The 27344-nt window shown below is 39.8% G+C and overlaps 1 protein-coding gene and 1 long non-coding RNA gene across 12 annotated transcripts in view; one reads left to right on the top strand and one right to left on the bottom strand.

Annotated features, from left to right (window-relative positions):
• Nucleotides 1-10656, top strand: part of LOC310838559 — a 36855-nt gene extending 26199 nt beyond the window's left edge. Inside the window, exons 3-6 of one of the 3 annotated variants that reach the window (XR_014561037.1) lie at nt 282-385; nt 1764-1931; nt 6743-6800; nt 10441-10656. This is a non-coding gene — a long non-coding RNA (uncharacterized lncRNA). Of the gene's footprint in view, nt 1-281; nt 386-1763; nt 1932-6742; nt 6801-9576; nt 9883-10440 lie in introns of all 3 variants that reach the window. The other 2 variants (XR_014561035.1, XR_014561036.1) reach the window with 2 other exon arrangements.
• BRD4 (bromodomain containing 4) overlaps nt 1-27344 on the bottom strand; it is a 71235-nt gene that overhangs the window by 18816 nt on the left and 25075 nt on the right. For 6 of the 9 annotated variants that reach the window (XM_083726019.1, XM_083726024.1, XM_083726022.1 and 3 more), the window contains exons 3-12: nt 23410-23728; nt 21147-21284; nt 20170-20305; nt 18816-19105; nt 14249-14611; nt 10435-10563; nt 9779-9988; nt 8707-8906; nt 6805-7106; nt 5770-5880 (exon numbers count right to left, since the gene is read on the bottom strand). In XM_083726019.1, the coding sequence (XP_083582145.1) occupies nt 5770-5880; nt 6805-7106; nt 8707-8906; nt 9779-9988; nt 10435-10563; nt 14249-14611; nt 18816-19105; nt 20170-20305; nt 21147-21284; nt 23410-23694 (2164 nt within the window). In that variant the 5' untranslated portion in view covers nt 23695-23728. The remainder of the gene's footprint in view (nt 1-5769; nt 5881-6804; nt 7107-8706; nt 8907-9778; nt 9989-10434; nt 10564-14248; nt 14612-18815; nt 19106-20169; nt 20306-21146; nt 21285-23409; nt 23729-27344) is intronic. The other 3 variants (XM_083726025.1, XM_083726026.1, XM_083726027.1) reach the window with 1 other exon arrangement.

Below are 27344 nucleotides of genomic sequence, written 5' to 3'. Positions count from 1 at the left end.
AGGGGGAAAGTGTAGAGGACCGTAAGTATAAAGTACCCTTGTTGAAATTAAATAACCTAATGGTTATGTTATAATCTTGAAGACAATCCAGCAGACAACAAAGCAGCTGCTTATCAAACAGAGCTCCCATGTAGATGGGCTTCCACAGAACATGTGCAGAGCTGTACCTGATATGCATCAGGATAGCGAATCCTTTTTTACATAGAAGCTCTGTAGATGCAACAAAGACCTGTGAAGCTTTGAGGCAGCAAACTAACATTAAACACTTTTTCTTTTTATAGGAGGATTTCCTACCCGAAATATCATTCCTCCTAAATGAGGGTTACTAGCCTACTCCAACCTGCAGCATGAAAAGAGAGCTTCCACCTTCCTACTACCAGGAGAGGTATGATCAAAGTGGGGCAATTCAGAATGAAACCGGACGACCCAATTTATATTGGCTGTCATCCAGTGAAGCCAATCCTTCAGCAGCTTTCATGCCAAACCACTAAACTGCTTTTTAAAATTGGAAGAGGTTTTAAAAAAGTAGTTTGGAGGAGGTTCAGTAGAAGGAGCTGTTGGAAGGGAAACAGACAAGAAAACTCTGGTGCGCACATACCTCTAGATCATGGTCATAGCATATAAGAATGTTTACTCATAGAAGAGGCTTCTCATGTAACAAACAACTCTGTGGGTATAAACCAAAACAGGGATCTAAATTTTTTTGCAAAGGTCTCCATCAGCCTAGATAACTCTTAAGTAACATGCTGAGAGGTCATAAATGTATGTAAGAAACTGGAGTCACATGAGTTCAGACACAGAAAAAAGTCTGCAACAGACCACAAGCTACATGACAACCAGTAAAAGGGACTAATATTGTACTCAATCCAAATCAAAGGCAGCTTGACGACAAAGAAGCAAACGGCAAAAAGATACTTGTCTACCATATGCTAAGATTTAGCCAGCCACAATGCATGACATTTGGAAGTTTATCTGTTGTTGAAAATTTCACAGTTCAACATATTTAACTGGAAATGTTTCTCATTTCCTGTAGCACAGGTTCTAGAACTAAAAAGCAATTTTGAGAAAGCTGTCAGATGGGGTCACACTGAAAGTATTACTGTAAATTCATTTGGTGAAGGTTCTCTAATTTATTCCAAGATATCAAATGCTACTGAAGAACACTGAAGGCTCATTCAAGCAAGAACATACTCTAATTACAAGGACAGGGCAAACTCTGGGTTGTAGCCAACTAAGTTCATACTAACTTAGCTCTAATCATTTCAGTAGCTCTACTCTCAGAGTTTACTTGGATACAATCCTCTTTCTTCTTCCTCCTCAGGTTCAGATAAGCACTAGTCTAAACTATGATGGAGTACCTCATAGTTAAGTTTGCTTCTCTTGTGGACTGAGACCACTTATGACACATAGGGTGAATTCTCAACTGAATCTACTCTTCACCTGAAGTCTGAACCTGCTCTTAGATCCTCACCTCCTGGATCTTGAGAACTAGGCTCATGTAACAAGAGTCTATTGTTTGCAAGTCAAGACAAAAGAAGAAAGAAGAATTCACTAAAAATAAAAAAGCATCAACATATCAAAGTCCAGCTAAAATTGAAAGTGCTTTAATTATTTCAAGAGCCCTGTTTTGATAATGAGGGGTTAGTTATGCCAGCTCCAGACTGATTTGGGTAAGGGGCCTAGATGAGGTCCCTTTCAGAGAAATGAAGCAGCTTTGAATCTAAGCACATCCATGGCAAACTCTGCCCCCCCCCCCATTTCAGGGCCCTATGCTTTCTACCGCCAGTGAGGCCACCACCGTGCTAGCTTTCCACTTGCTAAGTTTTCCATGGGTGGAGACAGCAAGGTCAGCAGATGGGCATCTGTCACCAGCAGCACAGATCAAGAGGTTAAGATACCTCTACAAGCCATTTACAACAATCAAACCCAAGGTAATATTGCCTTGTTTTATATCTGATTTAAAACCATACATATTTTATGGGACCTAGAGCTCCTGTGAGTGGAGTTCCCTCTGGGCGTGAAGCAAGTTTTGCAAATTTCTCCTCCCTCCTGCAGCCAGCCCCCTGTAAGCTGCTCCACAGCGTTACCAGAACAGCACAGGAGGTGAGGCAGCGACTGAACGAGGAATCAGCGTAAGCTGCCTCCTCCCCACTCAGTTCTTTCTGTAGATGGGACACTCTGGATCCATCTCTGCAACTGCCTTCCCAAAACCTGCCCCAGAGGGTTGGGAAATCCTTTGGACAGAAGATATTTACAGGTGTGGAGGGATCAGCAGAGAAGGAAGGAGAATTGATGAACATTGCTCCCCTTCCTATTCTGTTGACAGACACCGTCATCAGAGCAACACTGCTGGATAGAATTAACAAGCCTAATAAGTAAAAGTTTAAAACAATTCAAATATTGGTAAGAAAGATCTATCTTATTATTAGACTCTTTGAACCTTTCTAATGCAGCAAAAATCCCAAATGTGTTTAGTTGGATTCACCTATATGGATGATGGCTAATTGATGCCACTAGATAAATTTGTTTCCTATGGCTTATATGATTTTTCTGTGCAACAGGGATTCCCCAACACTTTAAATCCCTTTCCCTCCCCAAGTATAAAGTGCTCTATTGATTTGGATGATTGTGGAAGAAATCAATGGGTTATATGCAACTAAATCACTGCACATGCAGAATGACTTCCATGAAAATAATGGAACTTCCCTTCCCTTCCTTCTCCCAATCTGCTCTGAAGGCCCAGGGGAACTCCTGGAGCTGACTGGGAGTGCTGGGGGGGGGGGTGGTTTCACTTGTAGTCACAGAAGTCATATTGTATGTGCAATGATTTAATTGGACACAATCCACACTTCCTTTTTATACTTGGTATATGACATATTGCGTATAACCAAACATGCACAAAGAACATGTATGGGCAATCAATGCATTACAAAACTAAACTTAAATCCCCTAAAGTGGACTTCAACCTCAAAATCAGATGTTACTTCTGAAATAACCTTGCGCTACAATATTTTAATGTGAAATTGGTATAAGGTCTCAATTGTTAGTTTTACAAACTTTTAAAAGTACGACAGAGTTTCTGCATACGTAGAACTCTATTACCTCAGGCATGGTTAATGTTTTTAACTAAAACAGGTATAAAAACAGGCAGAATTAAAATATTAAGTAATACACTGGAGGCATCCCAGGATAACCCTGCCCCCCACACTATAGACATCTTGAAGGTTGCTTATAAAAAACAACCCATAGCAGATTAAAACAACCAACACAGTGAGTCAAACTGTTGCAAATAAATAAAAACGGGGAAGATGTATCTAGGATGGAATGTCCATAATTTGTGTTCCACTGTGGAGAAGTTCCTCTTTTTACTGCCTGTTTTGGTCATGGTATCTGTAGCACCTCCACATACCCACCTCTTCTTGGCACTTGTCAAAGAGAACACCAAACTTTTTAACATCCCCCGAGTTTAAAAAGCAACAGGAATTTTGCAATTTTTTAAAAAAGGGACTCCCAGAGGGAAAATACCAAGTATACATCACAGATAGATGCTTTTTGAAATGCTTTCACCAGATTCCCAAACTGCTTTTTAAATTAAAAGAGTTTATGCCACTTGTTTTTATAAGCATTATCTAACAACTGGTGAGAGAAAAGCAGGAATATGCCACTGTTTTTTGAGTCATTCATATATATTATGCTTATTAGGCAGCTGGGTAGGCATAAATATCATTCAGATTGGATAACTAAATACATTCTTGTATACAAGCATTGCTAGCAAGGTTTGTGACCTGATAGTAAAATGAAGACCAAGCTTTCTGCCTCTCTTGTTTTTTGTTTTTTAAAGCATTAAAATGAATGTTCTGGGGAAAACTTCAATTTACTCTTATGTCTACTATGAACACTGATAATTCTTAAGTTAAATTCACTCTAACGAGATCAAGCTTGCTTCGAGAAAACAAACTGGACAAGTTAAAATGAGACCTTTTTCTTCTACCAGTCAGGGACCTTTGTTTTAGGGCTGATCAAGAGCTGGAGAACATCTCCTAGTACCAATTTCTGATCAATATGAAGGAAAGCATTTAAATCATATAAATTTATGTTTTAAGAACAACACAAATAAAGTATTTAATCAAACATACTGTAAAATACCTTGCTCACATATAAACTGGTAGAGCATTTTTGTTTCACAGAAAACCTAGTCTAATTGCCATTTAAAGAAGCTTGCTATTGAAATTCAAGACAGTCCAAGGAACAGAGTAAAAAACAAAACATGGAAGATCAAATAAATCTGAAAATAATTTTTAATTTAAAAGCATCTTCTGAAAAGTACCTGCTAGGGCAACCAGATGCAAGAGAGAATACAGCTCATGCACCTTTAATAGTTTTGCAGAAGAAGAGAGAAGTTCTGCAGGTGTAGATTGCATGATAAGGTACACCAACTAAAATTCCTTCTATGCAGTTGTCAAAAATGCAGGAAGGAGCCTTTGTCCTCTTTTGCATCTGGCTGTCCTATTATCTGCATAGCCAAATTCCTATCATTCCTGCCAACATGGGGGAAAAATACCCTAGGAATCATCATCATCATCATTCATCTTTATCTCTAAACAAACTCGAGGGCCTTTTCACATATGTATATAGATACTAGGAATGGGCCTCTTGCAGTCTATAGAAGCTCCCTTTGTGACACAGAACAGTGTCTTCTAGAACTTCAGTTGAACACAATTTACCATTTTAAACATAGGAAAAGGTCAGTAAAAATATTACTGCTTATACTAATTGAAAATGTCAATTTTTCCCCATCCACCCTCAGCACACTAATGTGCAAGCCTATCCTAAAATATGATTACACCTTCCCCTGCACCACATCTCATACAATTCCACAGGCAAGTGGCAATGGGGATTACAGTGAGAAGGATGTAATTGACAAAAATCACCTCCCTGCTCTCCACCAGAAGGAACCGACTGCTGAATCCAAAGTCTGGATCCAGCCTATGGCTTTGATGACTAAAACCTTAAGGTAAGTCAATCTTTGAAGAACTTACTGTAAAATGCTTTTGCAGTTCATGCGAGAACTGCAGGTCTAATGCAAAGAGTGCACAGAATTTTATTCTGCCATACTTAATAATTTAAAATATTGATTGTTAGCATGAAACTAAGTGCATCATTCAAATAAAAAAACAACAACTTTAGGGTCACATAAGGAGTATCAAATGAAACCTGTAAGAGCTCTCAAAGTTAACAGCAAAAATATACTGAGGCAATGTTAATCAGAAATAACAAAGCTTTTCAGTACGATGATTGCCCTGCATTCAGTCTGTTTTTTCCAATAACTTCTCAATGCCATCTTTCCATTACACGATCATACACTGTATCTACCTTCTGGCAAGCTGACTGAATGTTCACTAATAAAAGTGTATCTTACTCTTTATTAGATGAGAAGCCAGTTTAGAAAATATTCTTTTTTTTAAAGCTGTGGATTTGAACCATCAGACACATAAAATGGTACCGTAGCACAAATTATAAAGTGGCTCTGCCATCCTAAATTAATAAAGCATTGTTCAGTGCATTTTGAAGCAATCAGATGTGATACCCTCTTTATAACGTTGGATCCAAACTGGGTAAGCTTCGTATACAGAAAATATACTCTATATACTGCTTTACAAAGACCAAATAAAAAATAAAAAAATTAAGAAGACGAAGCCATACTAAAAACATATTTATTTATACAGGAAACAGGTATAGGACTGAGTCTATAAATAATCTGCATCTAACCTGTTTCTGAATCTTCACTGTCGGAGGAGCTGGACTCACTGGTGCTCTCAGACTCTGAGGAGGAGAACCCCTTCATTTTAGAGGAACCAGCAATTACATCCACTTTCTCTGCTGCAACAAGATAATAGCACAATATTGTCATTGGATAAGAATATAATCCAGAACCCATTCTTGTGCTATGCAGTATTCCCCTTAAACACTATGGCCTTGCTACTCTTTTTCCTGTGGGAGATTTGTGCATACTGATACGTTTTTAACTGTTCTAAATGAAGCAATACTTTCAAAAGGGCAGGGCGAATGTGCTGCCATGCTGTCCTTTTTCTTTCCAAGGCTTCAACATAAAACATGTAGAAGAAAAGTTTGCCTTGTTATATAGTCCTTTAAAAACAACGCAGAATTAATGGGACTCTAGATACAAAAAGAGAAACCTTTCAAAAACTGTCAGATTTCTCAAATAAGTAATAACTACTTCAAAATGCATTTATTTTCTGCTGGCACCTTTTTTTAGAAAGTTTGTCCTTCCTTTGAATAATGTGTATGCGAAAATAGTCAATTATTAATACAAAAACTTTTAATAATTTCCAGCAATGGAGAAGTATCATAGAGCCTTGGTTCATTGCTTTATAAGATACCAACCTATGGTCTTAGAAATATTATCTGCAACTAAAAAAAGTTTTTGTGTCTGGTTGTGGTGAACAGTTTCGTAATAAATAAAACATTCATAGGTTTTACAAAACAGTTAAAATAGGCTACAATAACATAAAATAGAAATATGGTTTCTATTTTTTTCAGTTTTTATAGCTGTTTAAAGAGAAAATATTTGTAATATAGTTATAAACTGAGATCTATTCTTTATTACTAATCTAATCCATCATTTGCTGGAATGACCGCAACTCCGGAATGAGGGATGCTTTTTCCTTGCATAAGTTTATAGTGCCTGAATACTAATATGTTCCCCCATCTCTCTATACAGTGGCAAGAGATTTAATACACAGCGCTGGAATGTAACACAACTGCTCTGGGCCTGAAAGGTACCTTGAGGTTTCCTCTTTTTCCGTAAACAAGATGTTACATATCTTTCCAGCTCCCGCAATGTGGACGCCTTTAATGTCTCAAAGTCAATTTCAATCTCATCAGGATTGGAGTTTTTCAGCGTGGGTTCTCTTGACTGGATGATATGGACAACCCGGCCTAGTTTTTCGCCAGGGAGTTTGTTAATGTCCAGACTCAACTGTCTCTTTTCTTCGTAAGACATTGGTTTACATTTCTCCTCCTCCTCAGACTCATAAGCAGGAGGTGGCTTGGTGTTCTTCAGAGTCACAGGCTCCTTCTTACTACTTAAAAAACAATTATTAATGCATTATTTTACAAAACAATGATTTTAGACAGACAGCAAAATGCTATTCTAAAGTGTGTTGTTAATTATGTTTGCAATTTGTTAGCATTGTCTACTACATTCTGAAATCTGGTATAGTCAAATGCCTAATAATCTAAGCTGAAAGTCAATAACTTTACAGTTCAAATCTTACCTTAGTCATATAGCCTTACTAGGTGGCCTTAGACAAGCCATCATCTCATACCCTCAACCCACTTGCAATTTGGAAACAATAATGACCTCTTTTCCAGAGTTAATGTAAGGATTACCAAGATAATATATATGAAAATCACTGAATACTAAGGGGGCTATATAAATGCAAAGTATTACTGTTTCAGCAAAATAACAGTACATATAAAATGACATATAGCAAAAGAAGAAGAAAATCACAGGGGAGCAACTCGTATTTGCAGAATGCAAATACAATTTTAGTTTGTTATGAAAGTGGGTAAGGGAGGAATAGCATAGATAATGATGTGCTATATTTGCAATAGAGACTACACTCTTGAAGGTGCCACAGCACATTAAGGAGATGACTTAAACTTAGTATAGAAATTAGGTCATCACCTGATAGATATCCAGACTGGCATTTATACCTTGAGGTCCAGAATGTTCCTGGAGTGGGCTCTGTGCAGGTGCAAAACCCCATGAGTGGGACTGCACAGAGACCCAAAAGAACCACTCAGTGGGACAGAATTTGCTCCACACCTATTTACTCTCTATACTTCCATTTGCTCCTCATAGCATTTGGCAGCTCAACATCATCATCATCATCATCATTATTATTATTATTATTATTATTATTATTATTATTATTATTATTTTAAAAAGCTAACTGTTAATTATATTTAAACCTAAACTTTGTTTCTGGTTTTTTTAAAAAACGTAGTCCTATTCCACAGTGAACACACACATTTGACAAAACTCCAGGAGCCAGTTTAGAGAAATTTATGTCTTCACTCTAAAATGGAAAGGCATGCAATTCTCACTGGGCACTCTGCAACTTAAAATATAGGCCTTATATAAAACAAATATATCAATATAAATCATGGGTTGAATAGATCCACAAAAATAGGCCCATAGAAATTAATGGACATGACTAAATTAGGTAGATTAATTTTAATGTGTACTCAAGCACAACTTAGTTAGATACAGCCTCATAATTACAATTTCCCAACACAGCAGCCTGTTCAAGGACTGCTTGAAATGATTTTACTGATACTAAGGTTTTCTAACATGCAAAAAGTCCTCAATTGCTCCTAAAAATCTAGAGCCCAAACTGGAGACTGCTGAAGTTAGCCTTTGTATCAGGTAAAGGATCTGCTAAAACCAAATCCTGTACATATTTAGTTTTCCTAAAAGCCAAGTAAGCTCAAATAAATGGTAGTGCTGTATAACTAGAGTTTTACTTTCATAATACTATATGGTTGAAAATAATGTGAATTCAACTAGAGGTTTTAGATATTTGAAGTATTGGAAGTTTTGCCATAATCCTGACAACACACCTGTTCTTCAGTCCAAACAAATCAAATAAACTATAGATTTGAACACAGAAGGCTGACCTTGAGTTACTGTTACTGCCATTATTTTTCTTGGCCTTCTTAGGTGGTGGATCCTTGGTTTTATTTTTTTTATTCTCTTCTACTTCTTCTTTCTTTTTGTGCTTCTCCTTTTTCTTTTCTTTCTTGTCTTTCTCCTTCTTCTTTGGTTTGTTCTGCTGTGGCTGGGACAGGGCAGCCAACTGCTCATGCACTGCTTTAAGCTAAGGAGTGGACATAAAGATCAATACAATTTTGTTCTGATCTCTTCATCTTAATCTCCCCTTGCAAAAAAAAATGGGGGTGCTGATCCCTCTGCTTACTTTGGTGCCCATCTAACTGCTTTTTTTACTAAGAGTTTTGTGTGTAATGTTATCAAGATCACCCATTCTACATGAGCAATATTGTCTATTGAGCAGGAAAGGAAGAAACAAGGAAGTGTTTAACTCTAGTTGCTAAAGCAATTAAGACACAGCCATGGAAGGTCAAGATTCTCCTTTAGCCCATGCTTCTTCTCTCCTCACATCATATCAACAGTGCAAAGAGTGTGACTCTCAGGTTTCAACAATTTCACTTACAAAGCAAAAAGTGTGGTGCTGTCCATAGTCAGCAACCAATCCTGCCTTTCAACTTTGAAGCTAGAAAGGTGGGCAGAGATTGTCCCAGCAGCTTTCTAGCTCCAAAGTTGGGAGGAAGACTCAGTCAAACAGGCCACTCAAAAATTATAGACCCAAAGTGATTCTAGTCTCTTTTCACACTAGAATTCAATAGTACATTCAAGAGGAATGTGTGAAAGTAAACTCTGCCTGATTCTTGTAAGTCCTGGGATAAAAAGCTCATGACAACTGGCTATAAAGAACATATGTTCACTTTCTCCCTTCTCACCTGCTACAGATCTGAGAACTTTGGGTTCTCTTCCTCCTTTGAAGTCTCAAGTTGCAGGCTTGCAAAATAATGAACTCCAATGTGGGCCAGAAGACCAAGACTTTGCACATGGTTGGGTATACAGGGAACTGAACAGATCCTTACTCCAAACCTGAAAACTGCAGTTAAGTGGACCAAAGGTGATGCAGATTCAGAGGCATAAATAGACTACCTGTTCCTGGAGCTCTGCTAGCCGCTGAGCTCGTTCTTCTTCAGAATCATCAGATGAACTGTCACTATCAGAGGAGCTGTCACTGCTGCTATCACTGGATGAAGGTGGGGGCACTTTGGGTGGAGGCTGCACCACTACTGGAGAGGAAGCTGGAATCACAGGTTCTTCAGGCTCATCTGGCATTTTAGCAAAACGCATCTCGAATACATCCTGGAGAAATACAATAAGCAATATATACATTAATCCCCACTCGGCAACCACCTTTAGGATACTACTTCCCCCAAAGTGGAATCACCAGTGGTATCCCTTGTTCCAAATGCAGAGAGGCAGTCCAGTATACCATGCTCAGTGGATACAAGCCAGAAGACTCAATAGAATCACATTCCTCCTCTTTCCCCACAAAGTTTGTCAACCAGGTTTTGAGCTTTTCTCAAAACTAGGCCTCATGTCCAGGACGCTACTGAAAAATAAATGGTGTACGCATATTTTACAGATATATTTTTTGCCTAGAGTAATGTATATATTTGGTGCTTATAATTGCATGTTTTATGTTAGTTTAATATTTCAGTATTTTCTTCTGATAATTAGATTTTGTTGAACTCTTAAAAAGTAACATTTTAATACAGAACTTAATTTTAAAGAAATATTTTCTTTACCTGCAGTTTCCGTGCCATAGCAACCACCTCATGATCAGGAGGATTATACTTGTAACAATTGGAAAACATCAATCTGACATCAGCTGCAAATTCCTGAGCATCTCTATAATCCCGGTTCTCCAGTTTCGACTACAAATGTAAAAAAATAAAATTCTGCCATTAATATTTCAAATACAATATATGAAAAATATGGAACAATGAAACCAATATTTTGCACTTCTATCACGTGTCTGTCTGTGGGTATATGCATAAGGAAGCTACAGCAAGATTTATTACAGGCAATGGTTATACTTTAGAGATGTGTGCAGTAAACTACTGTTTACATTGCTCTGAAATTTCTCAGAACACTCAATGTTGTGGGGAGCAATCTATTATAGGATATGTGCACTAGCACAGTGGATCCTTGAAAGGTATTTGCCCATTCTGAAAAGAAGTCTAAAAAGCAATTCATAGAATGTTGGCATTCTTACTGCAGAAACATAGAAATCTTTTAAGTAATCAGTTTTTAAAATCCCATAGTTATATATCCTGTCTTTGGAAAGCAGGCCAGATGCATTGAGTAGTACAGTGTAAGACTCAGGAGAACTGCCTCTTCCTAGCAGCCAGAAGGGGCAGCTATTGCAAGAAACAAATAGGGATAAGAATTAGAGTAAGATATCATCTTTCCTCACCTACAGGAGTAGATTACTTGAATAGTACTTGCACCACAGCTGCATGTTAAGTTCTTTACTATGCTAATAAGATGGATGTTACCACTATAAGGGAAGGTCAATGAAAATCTGGGTTGGCCCTTCCATTAGTGATTAGGCAAACTGAGGCAACTGCAAATTACACCACCTGAAGCCCACTGCTTACCTCTCTTGGCTGGCCCTGCTGCTGCCTGTTCGCTGAAGCTCTCTCCTCCCTCCAGGAAAAACTAATGGGGGGGGGGGGGCGCGGAGTTCCATCACTCAGAGCAAAGCATTTTGGGCAGAGTAGCCATGAAAGTACATGTGCTGCCATGGTTTGCGGTGGCAGCTAATAATGCCTAAGACTGGAGGGAGTTGCAGTAACTTTAAGCTCCCTGATCCCATTTTTAGTATCATTAAGCACTGCAGCAAACTGCAGCACCACATGTGTTTTCATGGGCCCCCACCCCAATCTGAGATTCATTGTTTGGAGGTAAGGATCCCTCCAGGACCTTCCTAGAACTAGGCAGGGAAGAAGGAGGTAAGAGGTGGAAGCCTTGTTGGCGCCGCAACATAATGTAATCACATGTGTGAGTGAGTGAATGTCTGTACAGTGGTACCTCAGGTTAAGTACTTAATTCGTTCCGGAGGGCCGTTCTTAACCTGAAACTGTTCTTAACCTGAAGCACCACTTTAGCTAATGGGGCCTCCTGCTGCCGCTGCACCGCCGGAGCACGATTTCTGTTCTCATCCTGAAGCAAAGTTCTTAACCCGAGGTACTATTTCTGGTTTAGCGGAGTCTGTAACCTAAAGCGTCTGTAACCTGAAGTGTATGTAACCCGAGGTACCACTGTATGTCAGATCAATACATCCTGAAGTAGCAGCAAAACAGACAGACAGAAAGCCAAGGGGGGTGGGAGAGGTGCTATAGCCAGCACAGCAATGAAGAGAATGGGCAACAGCAGCTTGGGTGACGCAATCTCTTGCACCAGTCCTGATACAAACGCAGCACATTTGACAAATAAAACTACACATGGCATCTTGGGGAAATTTGGTTCACAATGTCTCTGATATATGGGATAGCCACATTAATACAGCCAGCCAGTGCATTCTTGACCATGTTGGTGTGTCCCTACCACCCCCTGGAAGTCTAACTTATGAAGAAACTCTTTTGCATCAATCCATCCTCTTTTCCCTTTATTCCTCCACCTACCTATCCTTTCTGCACCATAATTATTAACAAGATTCAATTAATTTATTCCCCCTCTCCACGTCAAATCTGTCTTAATAATTACTTTTAAAAGCAGACCTGTACCTCTGACAAGCCTGGTTTACAAAAACAGAAAATGTTTACTTCTCTGTAGTTCATCCTCATTCCCCACTTCCACACAGCAAAGCCTTAGGCACAGACAAGGTGACCAACTAGGAACTCCACAGCCCTAAGCTGAACTTGACAAAGAAAAAGCCAGAAGAATTTCTTCCCGTATTAATTTTTATATAAGCAGCACAGCCATTGAAGGTCAATGGAGTAACCAAAACGAACACCCCCCTCCCAATTCTTATGGATGAAATGACTATCAAACTTAGTTGCTGCAGTGTTACCCTGATAGCCTCAGAAAGAGAAACTGCAAATGAAATAGCTGAGCTTGGAAGCCAATAATGGTGCTACTGGTATTAAATAAGGCCTTATGTATGGCTCCAGTCTGAGCAACTCTGCTAAGAACAAACTCCTGTGCCTCACCTATATTATCCTCCAGAAACTCTTAATGGCTTTGACCATTTAATTCTGCTTCTGGCCCTCTAATGCTTAAAATCCAACCATCTACCTGTATTTCATCACATTACATGCCTATGGCTATTCAGACTTGTAGTTTCTGCTTTTGGGCTTAACCCATACTTGTCTTGGTACGTACCCTTTGAGTATGTGGCAATGTGGTATACCCATTAGATGGGGATGGTGACTACTTTACCATAGTTGTGCTATATCATAGAAAGCATGGCGTGAACCCTAAAAAGGAGCATTCTACATGGTAACATTTTGTCGCAAGTCTTATTATTATGTATTAATACTGAACATGTGTCATCAGAGCTTTAAATCCTATTCAGCCTTTCAACTCATTAGTGAGGCATCATCTCCTAATCATCTTTCTACTATTCCCTTTTCTATTCCATCAAGAAAGTTGCCATTATTTTCTGCACTAACAGGTGTACAAAACCTATTTTGTTGATTTCTAACTACATAGCTTTCCCACTGTGCTACCCCATGACTTTATATATTAATTGACGGTGAGCTCTGGAACACCTTCTGAGCATCTGTGCTCTCCCTGCCAAGAAAACTGTCCCCCAGCTCCACCCTGGTAGTACAATTGCTTACACATTTGCTGCTGGTTCTGGAAAGTCCTATGGTAGCAGCATACTAGCTCTGAGCAAAGGCTACAAATAGGAGAAGTCCCTTCATGGTGGGACTAAAATTGATATGAAATTAATAACCTATTTGTGGTGAAGCTGAGAAGTCTGACTATAGGGAGAAGCTCTTTCACTGAAAGATGAAAACCGCCAACGGTTTCTTAATCACTTGCTAGTGTCACCTCCACAGTAAAGATAGTACTTTGGACTTGCTGAAGAGGAAGAAGAAAAGCTAGTCACTTTCACTGCTATTTTTTGCAGCCTCTGTCGATATCCCAAGGTTGATCACGATTTGTGCATCTAACTGCACCTAGATTTTTCACAGACCAGCATACATAGTTGTTTTTGCATCCAACGACGAAAATCAAACCCTCCCTTCTAGTGGAAATTAAGCTGAAAATACTGTAATTGGACAAAAGGGCCAAGAATACTTGTCTAAACCAGAGGAACTACAAAATCAGAAATCAAGCCTCCCTATCCACAAAGAATAATATAAACAGATACTCCCTCACATTCCAGATATTAATGGAATCAAACTCCTGTCAGTCTCAACCAGCAAAGCCAAGGGTCAGGGATGATGGGAGCTGGGAGTCTAGCAACATTTTAAAGTTACACAGTAAACAAGCACATGCTTGCACAAGCAAACACAGGTACAGTTCCTTCATAACTTACAAGGTGTATAGATGTGTGGGTATTGGCTTTCAGAGAAGACTACATGCACAGCTTAAAACTACACTTACTTTAATTGTGCTCAGATCCATGGGATGCTTAATGATATCACGGTAATCATGAAGCCCAAGTGCTTCCACATCCACAGGTTTGTAGAAGGGCCAGGCGTAGGCAGCATGCTTCTTAGCAAACATCTCTTTTATGATGCCACTACAATATTTTAATTGCTCTGACACTTTATTACTGCTACTCTTCTCTACTACATGCTGCTGAGAGTCTGGAACATCCTTCTTAGGCGGCTTCACTGGTCGGCTTTCTCTTCGTGGACCTGTCTTGGCAGCCTTGGGTTCTGTGGGCAGTGATGAGGACTCATGAACCGGGTCTATTGTTGTTGGAGTTGTAGTGTCTGCTTTCCTCTTCACGCCTTTTTTTGTCTGCAAAAGCAAGCAGACACTCTATGTAGCCTTCTGTTACTTGTATTGGCTAGATAGGATCAAGTGAAATCCTCACAACTGAGTAAATACTCCGCAAAAGAAGGGGAAAACACCATCACAAACACTTCCCACAAAAATGGCATTGGAAAAGGTTCACTTTTCCCCATAAGATTTTAATAAAGCTTTTTATGATACAATAAGATAAAAGCTAAAGAAAAACGAAGAGAAAAGAACATGCAGAGTCGTCTCTCAAAGGTAGCTCTTAACCCTTGCCTCACTTTTGATTTCTAGAAAATATGTCTGCTTAACTATAGTTAGGCCAAGTATATAATTCAACTAAAGTATCAAGTTTACGGGAAAAAGAGAAACAGTTAAAAATCACATAAAAATCTTAATATCCAGTGTAGTGAAATATGGGGACCAGCAGTGTAGCTGTGTGCCATGAAGCCCCTGGTTCAAATCTTCGTCTTAGCCATAAATTCACTAGGTGGCCTTAAGCTATTATGTGAGGTGCGGGGAACGTAAGGCCCTCCTGGCCTCTCTATCTGGACTGTGGGACTTTCCCAGGCCACGCCTCCTCACTGGACTTACTCTGCACCCTTGTCAGCTTTTGTTTGTGTGGAATGTCCTTGGACTATGCTTGCCTGGAAGGACTATGCTTGCCGTGGAAGCTTTTGGCTGGAATGCAGCCCATTATACAGAGTTTAGAGTCATGTCTGTTGCTATGCCCACCTTTTCCTTGGCCCCATCTACCACCACCACCACATGGCCCCCAAAAGATTGCTCATGAGGAATGCAGCCCTTGGGCTGAACAAGATTCCCCACACTTGCACCATAGTCTCTGCTTCTCATCTGTAATTAGGGGGTCGTAATACCGTGTTCAAACTTTTTAAACAGGGGGCCAGTTCACTGTCCCTCAGACACTGTTGGAGGCCAGACTATAGTTTGAAAAAAATATGAACGAATTCCTATACACACTGCACATATTTTATTTGTAGTGCACAAAAAAACAGGAAAAACAAAGGAGGCAGGATTGTTACAGAACAGGTCTGTCCATGCACACCTCTTCCCACACAAACGCCCAGGAGGGGCAGCAAAAGGAGAAACCTGTGCGCTGATGGGTTTCGTCCACTGCCTCCGAGGAGCCTCCCCCATAGCACTCACAAGGCAGGGAGACACAGAGTCCAAGAGGAACGTGGGGAAGCGTTAATTGCACGTGACTTAAGGATGGCCGCGCCTGCGAGTGGGAACTAAGGGAGCTGCAGCTGGGTCCAGGGCAGCGCGCCTCTTGCTTCCCGCCCCTAAGAGATTTCAGAGGGGCAAGAGGGGGAAAGGCACACCAAGAAGAGCCTGTCTCTGGGGCGGGGAAGGAACGAGAACCCCTGCTGGAGCCCCTCTCTCTTGGGAAGGACTTGTCCTTTGCTGCCCAGCAGCGCCCCACTTACTAGGCCCTCCAGCTGCGCCTGAAGTCGGAACTAGAAAAATTAAGACGGAGGCGGGTTCTGCAATGGCCGGGTGGACCTGGTTTGGGACCCAGGCGAGCTAGATTTGACCACAGTTTGAGGACCCCTGACTTAGATAATGCATGTGAAACAATGCAAACACTCTAAAATGCTACATTAAACAGACAGCTTATGCTGCCCACTTAAAATGAATGTTTTAATTTCCTCCCCAATAGTACTAAGTTTACATGATAAGAGTTTCTGAACTGATGACATGAAAACATCACATTTTGAGAATTGAATTCATTACAGGTTCATTTCACTTGAATGCTGTTTGGAATGGTGCTGTTCAAGATGAAAATTTTGAATAACCAGTTTTGAAACTGAGAAAAGCATAGTTGTCTAAAAATCACGTTACCTATATCTACCTTTACAAAACACTCACCACAATCCTATCCAAGTTTACTCAGAAGTAAGTCCTACTGTGCTCAATAGAGCTTATTCCCTAATAAGTACATTTAGAAATGTTGTAATTGTTATCTGTAGTAGGAAGATCTGGTTTTCACTTGCAAGCTCCATGTAAAAGAGAGAGGTGAAAAACAAGGGTCAAACCTCAGTACTGACCTGACCAATGATAGGAATCAAATATCTAAGAATCTGCACTGGAGAGGCTAAAACTGTATCACACTAAAGAGGGCCAATTTCCCATGCAACGACCACACCAATATAAAAACCTGTGCTAACCACTAACGTCTACATTTAGCCATCAAATACATCATCTAGTGGCTGTATTAATCAGACTTTACACCACTTTTGCTTTTCTGTTACTTTTCGGTTCCTCATGATACAAAACATGGCTTCCACCTGAGGGAGTACATATTGCACCTGGTTCATGGGTGTCGCATTACTTAGCTCAAGCTGACTTACCTGGGACAGTGAGACTGCACAGTTACACATTTCTCTCAAAGATTTTTAAAAGATGTTCTAGGAATGTAGCAGAGGACATTTCAACCACTTTATTTCCAGGGAAAGCTCAAGGCTCCTTCATGCTTTATACAGGAGACACACAATTTTAAGAATGTGCACATGTAGCAGAAATGCCCAGCCAATTGCAGCTTACTAGTTTGTGTAAAATGAGATTTGTGAAGTGACTCTCAGCATGGGTACACTATTGGAGGGGAAGGGGGAATCAACTTTAAGAAAAAGATACATAATAATATAAGTTTTCTCTTTTACCAAGTCAGTACAATGATTCATCCAGCCCAGCACTGACAATTATTCACGCCTCCATTTAGGAACATAGGAGTCATACTATTGGACAATCTAGCCAAGAATTGTCCTCACTGTCTGGCAGAGGCTCTCCGGGGTTTCTGTCAAGAGTCTTTTCCCAAGTAAAGTATGGATTGACCAGTGAAACACAATGGCAATACATCCAATTGAAACATATGTTGGAAAGGCAGTTTGGCCCTGATGCTATAGCAGCATCGGAAACACCCACGCTACTACAAGATTTAATCTCTACAACAAAAACAAAAACTCTACACTTGCACTATATAAAACCCTACTCAACAGGAAGAAATATGACTTAGAATATGATAAGACAAAAGTGGAGTGAAGAGTTAGGGGTACAGATAACAAATGATATATGGAGTCAAGTATAAAATCAACAAAAATGGCCTCTATGGATCTAAGATTAAGACTTATTCAACAGAAAATAATATTCAGAGTCCACTGGACTCCAGAAAAACTATACCAGAAGAAAATAACAAGTGCAGACAACTGCTGGAGATGTAGGAGTAAAAAGGCGAACTTAGTACATATGTTGATTAACTGCCTGATAAGATCATTTTGGTGTGAGGTGAGAATATTTATAGCAAGAGTAATAAAAAGAAGTTGTTATTTAGAGGAACTGAATTTAATTCTAAATTATATTCTGGAAACATGGGAGATTTCAAGGGGTCAAAAAATAAATAAATGGATGTATCGTGCTATATTAGAAGCAAAAAACCTTATTTTGATGAATTGGAAGAGCCGCAAAAAGATTTCATTGAGCACATGATTGATAATATGGACAGATTAGCTACATACAAACGAATTGCATGTCGACACAAAATAAGAATGGATAAATATGAAGAAATCTGCAACTAATATTTAAGCGATAAGGCGGATGGTGGTGGGAAGTAGGGGGAGGAGAGAAAGGTGGGAAAATATTGTTTTAAAAGGTATAGTCATAGGTATATCACTGTATTCAAATCTGAATTGTCAAAGTGTGTTATTATTGTTATTATGGTTTTTGTTGTATGTCTCTTTTGCAGTTGATGTTTGTATTGAAAAAATGATTAAACAAATCAAATTTTTAAAAAAGAGTCTTTCCCAGCCCTACCTAGAGATACCAGGAACTGAACCTGGAACCTTCGGAATGCAAAGGATGGGCTCTATCACTGAGATTCAACCGCTCCCATTGGTCTCATGCAGAATTCTTTCCCGACCCAAAGGAGACATACCAAGGATAGAACTTGGGTCTTCTACAAACACAGCATATATTCTAATATAACCCTGCTCTCTACCCTTCAGAGGTAGAAGATTACAGGCAAACAAAATTTAAATGGGGGGAAGTCCTAACTCTGCAAGAATGTAGTGAGAGAATCTTAAGCAGAAATATGCCCTGGATCAATATAGCTTTTGGCAAGCCATTTCACCTATTCATCTAAAACTGTCACTTGCCATGATGAAACAAAAGAGCAAAGCTGTAATTTACTCACCTTCATGGGCTGTGCAGCAGTTGGGATAATTGGTTGGTGTGTTTGAATGGGTTGGGGGACAGAAGCTGAAGGAGGGGGAGGGGGAGGAGGCGGCTGGGGAGGTGGTGGTGGGGGAAGCTGGGGAGGCACCAGCGTTGGTAATGGCGTCTGGACAATGTGGTCAGGGGTCACAGAAGGAAAGGAATGAGTTGTTTGCACCGGCTGAGGATTTGGCTGTGAAGCCTGCGTCTGTGGTGGGGATGATGCTTGAGTTGTATTCTGTACCGTTGATGCTCCAGCCTTGGATGTAACTGTTAGAAAAGGAAGCACAGTCATGTGATGTACCCAGCAAACCTCAACACATGCAAAAACGTAGTTCAAATAGCCCAACCCCCTGCAGGAGAAATCACTGCTATGCCATGGAAATGCTGGGAAGAGGTAGGCAAATCAAGAGGCTGTGAAATTGAAAGCCTTGTTACCAGGCTCATTATCTTCAGCTGGCTGATAGCCTAGTTACCTGGTTCATTATCTTCAGCTGGCTGCACAACAGGCTGACCATTCTCAGTGCTGCTTCCAGAACTGGTTTTTTTGTTTTGTTTTTTGTTTTAAGCTAGACCTGCTTGCTCAAGGACTTTGAGCAAGACTGGTTGAGTGTGGACAAAGCTGGAGGCTGCTGGAAGCCTTCTGTGCCTCCAGGAGAAACCATTGCAGGCGCTGGAGAGAGGTGGGCAAATAGACTGGCTGTGTGACTGGGAGCCTCATTACCTGGCTCATTATCATCAGCTGAGCAACAGCGACTGCTGTGGCTATTTCTGGGACTGCCTTTGGGGTGCAGGGCATACCCCCCCCAAAAAAACAATTATAATGAATTTTTGCTTACCCCTGTTACTGTTTTTCCTTTCTTTATAGAGATTGATGTTTTGGGGCTAAACTGTACATGAATTTGGAGATACTGATTCCTACCTCTTCTTAAAGTGACAGCCTTCTATTTGGATAGTTTTTGGTTTGTTGGGGGAGAGGCATGGGAAGTATTGTTACCATGTACATTGGAAAACTAAAGAAAGTGATTTCTATACTCCACTTTCCTAGGCTGAGGGCCTACTAGCAGGGATAGATTCTGCCCCCCGCCCCAAGACAAAGGGAGTGATTGATGTCAATGTTTTGTTTAAGAGATGTTTCTGCATTGTTACTTTACTAGGTAATTCTCTTGGATACTATAGGTACATGAAACACACACACACACACAAACTCAAGTTCCTTTCAAGTACAAGCTAATCCACCCTATTCAAATACACAAGTAATGACAGTGAGCATTGGCTAGTCCAAAAGAAAAAAAAAACCCTGCAAACTGAATGGGCAGTCCCAATATCAGTACCTGTTTCCTTCTTCCCCCGTCCTCTTCCTTTTGTCTGGACTATAACAATTTCAGTTTCTTCCTGTGTCATTTCAGATATTTTCTGCAGAAAAAGTTTTTCTAGAGCTTCTGCCATCAAAACAATATCATCCCCTGGCTGAACAAACAAAAAATGTAAGAGGTTACACTCATTCATAACTCTGCGATAGCATGGAAATAACAGAATGACATGGCAATAAATCTGCCTAATTCGTATCAATGACACCTGGATGTGTTGGATGCCATGTTCTGGGGTTGTTTCCAAACTCTAGTCAAAGCAAACCCACTGAAATTAATGGACCTAAGTTAATCATGTCTATAAATTTCAACAGGTCTATTCTGCCTAAGATGAAGACTGGACACAGCCCTTGATAGGGATGTATTTATTGCAATGTGATCTTAAGACATCATGCAGAGCTTTTAGATTGCCACTTCCAAGCTGCATGCTTTCATTAAAAGCCCTGTGGCTTCGGGTTCCCTTTAACCACATCATATTCTACACTGTGTCTAATGTAGTCACTTCTAGATTCTACTTGACTTTTCCAAATCAAATTTGGCCATTTCAAGTATTTGCCAGCATACAGCTCTCGCCCCCCAACTCACTGTATTTCATTATATAACTAAAGTAACATACACACTTATATCTGCTTTTGAAATGGATTCAATAATATTGTTTTGCTGTAGAGATTTATAGCTTGTTTCTTTTTGTTGTTGTTTAAAAAAAATCTCAAGGCAGACAAGTTTCTCAGAGTTAAACATTTGGAACCTGCTTGTTTTAAATCTCAATTCTGAAAACTGTTAAAAAGTGAAGAATTTTATCTTCTCTATATAAAGAATATATTTTAAAAGAAATGTTGCTTCTAGGGCAGGTAGAAGGAAAGTACTGTTGCATGAGAGAAAGTCTCATGCAACGTCACAGACACATCATTTGAAAGCCCAAATATATGGAGAAAATATACCTTATTATAGATATAACAGTTTGTAAACATTGTATTGAAGTCCTGGATACATTCTTGAGCATTCCAGTAGTAGTTATTCTCCAAGCGTTTCCTTATTGTTCCCATATCCATAGGAGTTTTAATAATTTTATAATAATCCTGTGGGAACAGAGAGGATTAATTATTATAACTGAAAATTTTACCAGGCATACTGCATTCAAACCTTTCAGGTAGAAAAGCTTAAAATTTTTCTCTCTGTCCCAACTCTACTAATTAATATGTCAACATATTTAGTAACAATGTCTAGAAGATAAAATAATTTTAAACCTAGAAGCATTCAGAGTCTTATCAAAACAACTGGCAAAGAGGGAAATCATTCAACCTTTTAATCCTTAGCTATTGTAATATCTATTTATAACTGCTTCTACACAGTCAGACACGTTAGTGCTATATTATTCACATCTTTTACACCCTTTGTGGCTAATAGCAACTTCAGATGCAACATCCATTGGGGGACTGGTGTGGGGGCACATGGGTAAAAAAAAACCCATTTCAAATCCTTATCCCTCCATAGCTACTTTTAACCAAAGGCAAGACATAGTCCTATTTGGTTCAAGCCTCAGTTACTGTGATGCTGGGTTTAAAACAGACTTTTAATGTAAAGGACAGACACACACCTAATGGCCAATAGAGCCCAAATTTCACAACAATTAATATAGAAAACCATCAGCTGACTGCTCAAACAAAGTAAGGTACCTGCACCCAGTAAATAATGTAAACCAGAACTTTTAAAACGTTTCTAATGTTGGGAAGGATTCTGGGGCTGCAGTTCACAATTCCTGCTCTCTTTTCAGACCACCAGTTTAGTTAGCTAGTCTTTAACAACAGGACATACTGAAAGACAGGGATTTGCCTGAACTGCATATATAGCTTTAGTAGTCAGGGAATGAAGTAACCCTGTAAGCATGCTCTGTAATATTTCCAATGGGCTCTGGTAGCCATTTAATTGTTCTTTTTTTGGCAACACAAATTTTCAACAATTTCATGGGCAGAAGCATCCCTGTAGCACCATGCAGTGCTGTGCTGCCCAGGAATGATGTGGATCAGGCCCATGAAATCAGGATAGGTACACTGGCCATCACAGTTCTTAAAATCAACCTAATATCCTGACTAGGAAGAATACAAGCTGACCACTGGCCAAGCATGCAGAGAAATCTATTTAGGAGTGCTCCAACAAAGGAATGTTTCAAACAGCTTGCAAGATTTCTGTCACACTGCTTAAGTAATACAGCTGAATAAAATGGTCTCTGAGTGGTGGGGCAGCAGCATATCAGTGTCCACATTACTATGGCCTGTTGGTTAGCTAGTGAGTAGACTGTGAGGTCTTATTTTCAGATTTTCCACAGAAGAACCCTTTGGATAACTAAGATAAATCATGGAGGCATAGCAAATCTAAGCCAAGTATTAACAAGGTATCAGAAGAAGGAAGGTACTCTCTCAAAAACTAAACATGAAAATAAAACATCCCATTTGCCAACCAAAGCAATTATTTAGGTTTGATACAAGGAAAGCTAAGCATCAAGCAAATAAAAATACTCCCATACAATAATTATACAATAACCTTACCATCCAAATAAATGTTGCTGCCACAATTAATTAATTAATTGAAAACAAATGCTGTGCTATCTGCTATATACAGCCCAAAGTGATACAACTCCTACCCAGGGGAACTATGTCTACATTAGATACACAATATGGGGAGAGATGTTGGGAACCAGCAATGGCGACTGAAAATATGGATGGGCACACCAGATGATAGCCCTTCTTCACCTTCCAGCTGTATCAAGCATCCTTCCCATGAAATTTAGCTCAACGAGCATAACATATGCTGCTCTCATGCTTCATTTTCTCCCCACCCACATGCCTACTCCTTACTCCATATTATATGTCCTATTTTCCTCACTTTACTGTAGGCCCATTTGATGCCCCTTTGTCCTATAATATTTAGTACTTTAGAATCTCAGCTGACCGCATGCTTTCTTTAGTCCTGTTCCCAGTCCCTTCAACACTTCTGAAGAAACTCTAACGTTTATTCTGTCCTTATTCTGTTTCTATTCCTCTCCTGTTGACCCCCTAGGCAATTCCGCTGCCACACACATTTTTTTCCACCTTTGGGTTGCTCCTCACGTCCCATCTTCCACAAGCATCCCACCCCTTGCCCTCTCACACCACTAAATGATAAGATACATTGCTACTCCTTTAATTCTCTTAAGTCTATACTTACAGGGAGGTTTAGTTTGACAGCATCCACAGGCTGCTGGAAAGGCCATGAAAACTGATGTTTCCATAGTGTCTTGAGCACCACTTTGAGCAGATACTGCAGCTGGTTGGTCATACGCTTGGGTTTGTTAGGATTTGAGGTCTCTGGTGGAGGTGGGTTATTAGCTGCAGTACTGCCTTGTTGGGTTTGGCCCTGTGCCTGTGTTGTAGACATTTGTGTAGCTTCTAGTCCATCCCCCATTACTGGTAAATTTCTCAGTCTTGTCCCAGGGCCACTCTCCGCAGACATGCTATTGATCCCATTGCATTCTCCACTAGGCACTCTGTAAAGCAAATGCAACAATATTAAACATGGGTCAGATAAGGTTAAATACACGTTTGTGCACAAAACATATTTTTTTGTGCTTGCTTCCATTTGCACAGAGTAAAAAAAATGCATCCACACAAGTATGTAGCTTGATTCACCCTCTTACTTTATGAAATCCTACACTAGGCAAGCAACCAAACCATCAGAGTACCCTGAACAAAGCAGGTGTGGAGTCTTCTAGTATAATCCATCTTTTCTCTTCACCAAACTTTACTAAACATTTCCCCTATGAATAAGATCCAATGCTGTGCTAGCAGGCATGCCAGGACCTTCCTTTCTATTCCCCCAGTCCCAGAAACAGATTTTGGCAGCATACAAGGGGCTACAGAAAGAAGCAAAGGAAAGGGAAGTTATTTTACACAAGTTCACAGTATCAGCAGGATGCCATAGCTGGATGTTACTCAAAGTCTTTCACAAAAAAAATGCCTTTAAAGCATGTTTACCCCACTCCTCAAATGAAAAGACTTTCAGAGTAGCCTACATAAGATCAATAAAAAAGGCAGTCTCTGCTCACAGGCATGCAATCTAAAAGAAATGACACAAAAGGAAAACAATGAGGAGGGAAGAGGAAGGCAAGCATGTTCAGGAAACAATTCTTAAAGGTACATAATAGTCCTCAATGACCAACTGGAATGGAAACAATTAAGGAACAGAGGGAGCCAAATTGAACTGGTCTCAGCTGAGTCGACTGAGTGGTCCTGCTTTCCATCTCTCCCTCTCCAGAAAATTTATGGAATAGCTGCCGGCAGAAGAAGTTGAGAAAAGGTGGAATCCGAAGGAACTTGTCTTTCAGTGGAGCCAATGGAGTGTGCCTGCTTCCCTTGTTTCTTACTGCTACTGCCATGTATAGCTGGTTTTGCAACTCTCATCAGCTAGAAGCAGGGTGAGTTATGCACATCCTACTGATGTGCACGGTGCCTCGGAACGCAACCCCCAGGTAAATGGGGAGCTACCTGTATTAATGATCAGTAGAGGCCTAGGAGAAAAGGTAAGTTTTTAGGAACTGCCCAAAGCCAATAGTAGGCACTTGTCCTATTTCAGAGGAAAGGGTGCGTGCCACAATTGAAAAGGTCCTCCTCATGATTGCCACAGGATAGTTGTGGTAAATTGATTTATATACCACATTTTCCACAAATACATATGTATTCAAAGCCGCACAGTTTTTAACAGTTGCAACTAGCAGTGACCTTAGCTTTTCCCTTCCCTCTTTCTGGACTGTTGTTTACTCATGGCGAAAATCTCAATTTTTCTCCCGTACAATGGAAACTTAGCTATTGTTCATTAAAGTTAAACTGGCCATATTCGGAACATTGTATTCACTTCTGGTTAACACATCTCAAAAGGGTTAGAACTGGAAAAGATGAAGAAAAAGCAATAAAATGATTAGGAGGTTAGAACACCCTCACTTACACGGAAAGGCTAAAATGCTTCAGGCTTTTTGGGTGGCTACAGAGAGACATGTTTATAAAAGCTTTCACTATGTAAAATGATGTTTTTCCTCCTCTCAAAATCCAGAATGGAGTCATTAGGTTAAACTGGCAGTAGATTCAAAATGGTTTGGTTTTTTTAAAGCACTTATTCACATGACATTTAATTTATAATTTTTTTCTGCCGCAAAAAAATATCAAACTTGGGTCCCCAGTTGTTGTTGGACTACAACTCCCATTATCCCTGACTACTGGTTCTGCTAGCTAGGGGTTATGGGAGTTGTAGTCCAACAACAGCTGGGGGCCCAAGTTTGAGAAACACCGCATATGTCCTTAAATAGCGGTTATGGCAAACAAGCAATAGCGGAGAGTTGTTGCCTTCATGTGCTGCTTTTGAGTTTCCACCAAAGAAAGAAAGAAAAGGATGTTGCTGGCTGCTGTTGGAAACAGGAAGCTGGATCAGATAGATCCTTGGTCTGATTGAGCAGGATTCTCACACTACTCCCTTTTCCTTACCATACCTTCAACCAGCATGAACCAGCTGGAAAGTTCAGCAGCTATTACTGTCATATAAAAAAGTGGCATCAGTGGTGGAAAAGGTAATAGAAGTATCACTTCCTGCTTTTCCACCCTGTGAATAACTTCACCTGGTGGTGCAGTACACTTCAAGGGATGGTGTTTTTTTAATTCTTCCTTCATAATGAAGGGCGGGTAAGAAATCGAATAACAAAATTAAATCAATATCCCCATTTGCTTTTAGGGAAGAAGCAAAAACTGTTTTTGTTCAACAGGTTTCTGCAAGACATTGCTTTTGAGGATGTATAATTGCTGTCTGTTTTCTATTTTTTTTATTTGTTACCTTATTATTGTTTTAACATTTGTAAAGCAACATGATTACATTTTAGTAAAGTGATGATGAAATATCAGAAATAATCTGATAACACCATTGCAATTCTTTTATCAAAAAGCAAGAAAAAGGAAATTTTCGGCTTTCGGTCTTAAACAGAAAAATTCTTCAAACACTAACTCAAATTTTTAAAAATGTTACTTAATTCTTTTTTATGTTCTTTTAGGAAATGCCTCGAACAGCCCAGATCCCTTTTAAATAGTGCAATACACAAGGAGTGTCAGGAGAGGGTGCTAAAAGACTGGAACACATAAAGGATAATCTAGCCCAAATTTCCAAATTCTCTTATCTCATATACACAAGCTATAAAACTATGTGTATCATTTGTGCATTTGAATTATTATTTCTTAGATGGTTAATGCCATAACTGCCCTCCCATAAAGAACATGTAATTTCTAATAAATGACAACTGTGAATTGGTTATTAAAATTACTTGAAATGAAAGAAACTGAAGCAGCGCCCTAGGTGGATGTGTACTGATCAGTGAGATCCTGTCTGCCAAAGGGTCCTCCAATGGGCTCCACATAGCACAGCAGTTGGGAACCTCCAGCCCACAGACAAGGTGCTGCAGGAATCTTAATGTGGTCTACAAGGCTGCTTCCTTGAAATAATGCCTCTCTGCCCCACACCTGTGATTTCAGGTGTAGGGGCAGGTGAAAGCAAGGCTACAAGGGAACAACTGAGAGCCTTAAAGGTGTGCTCCTGATAGTTCCTCTGCAAGTGAGGTTTGCTGTAAATGCTAATTTGGTGCTGACAGCAAGCCCCACTGGGATCAGCTGCTCTACGGAGTTCTCAATCAAAAACTTCATAGTTCAGCCCATAGGGGGCTTGCAAAAAAGGAAAAGGAAGTCCAAGCAGAATGGGTAGAAGATAGTTTGGACTCTTAGCCAAATAATGCTGATAGTAGGTGAGCTATGATTTGATCCAGCAAGGAACTTGCGTCCTTAAGCCAAGTTGCATACTGAATATCATTTAGAAGTGACTAAGTTATGCCCCAACTGTTGAAGAGTTCCTGTGTGCACAGTCGTGCTCTATAACTTAATACACATTGGTAGATCACAAGAACTCTAGTGCAAAACAGTAAGGCAATAGAATACTGAAGTTGGTCCACTCCTGGTCCCTTGAACAGTTAAATATTATCAATTAGATGCTAATAAACTTTTTAAAAACCTAATTGGTATCCTCTTTGCTGTGGGCTGGCTGACCTATATGCACAAAAGTGGGAACCACAAAATGCA

Source organism: Podarcis gaigeae, assembly GCF_964106915.1.
Source record: "Podarcis gaigeae genome assembly, chromosome: 2".
NCBI lineage: Eukaryota > Metazoa > Chordata > Lepidosauria > Squamata > Lacertidae > Podarcis > Podarcis gaigeae.
Note: the sequence above shows the minus strand (reverse complement) of the source record. Positions and strands in the feature narration are given on the sequence as shown.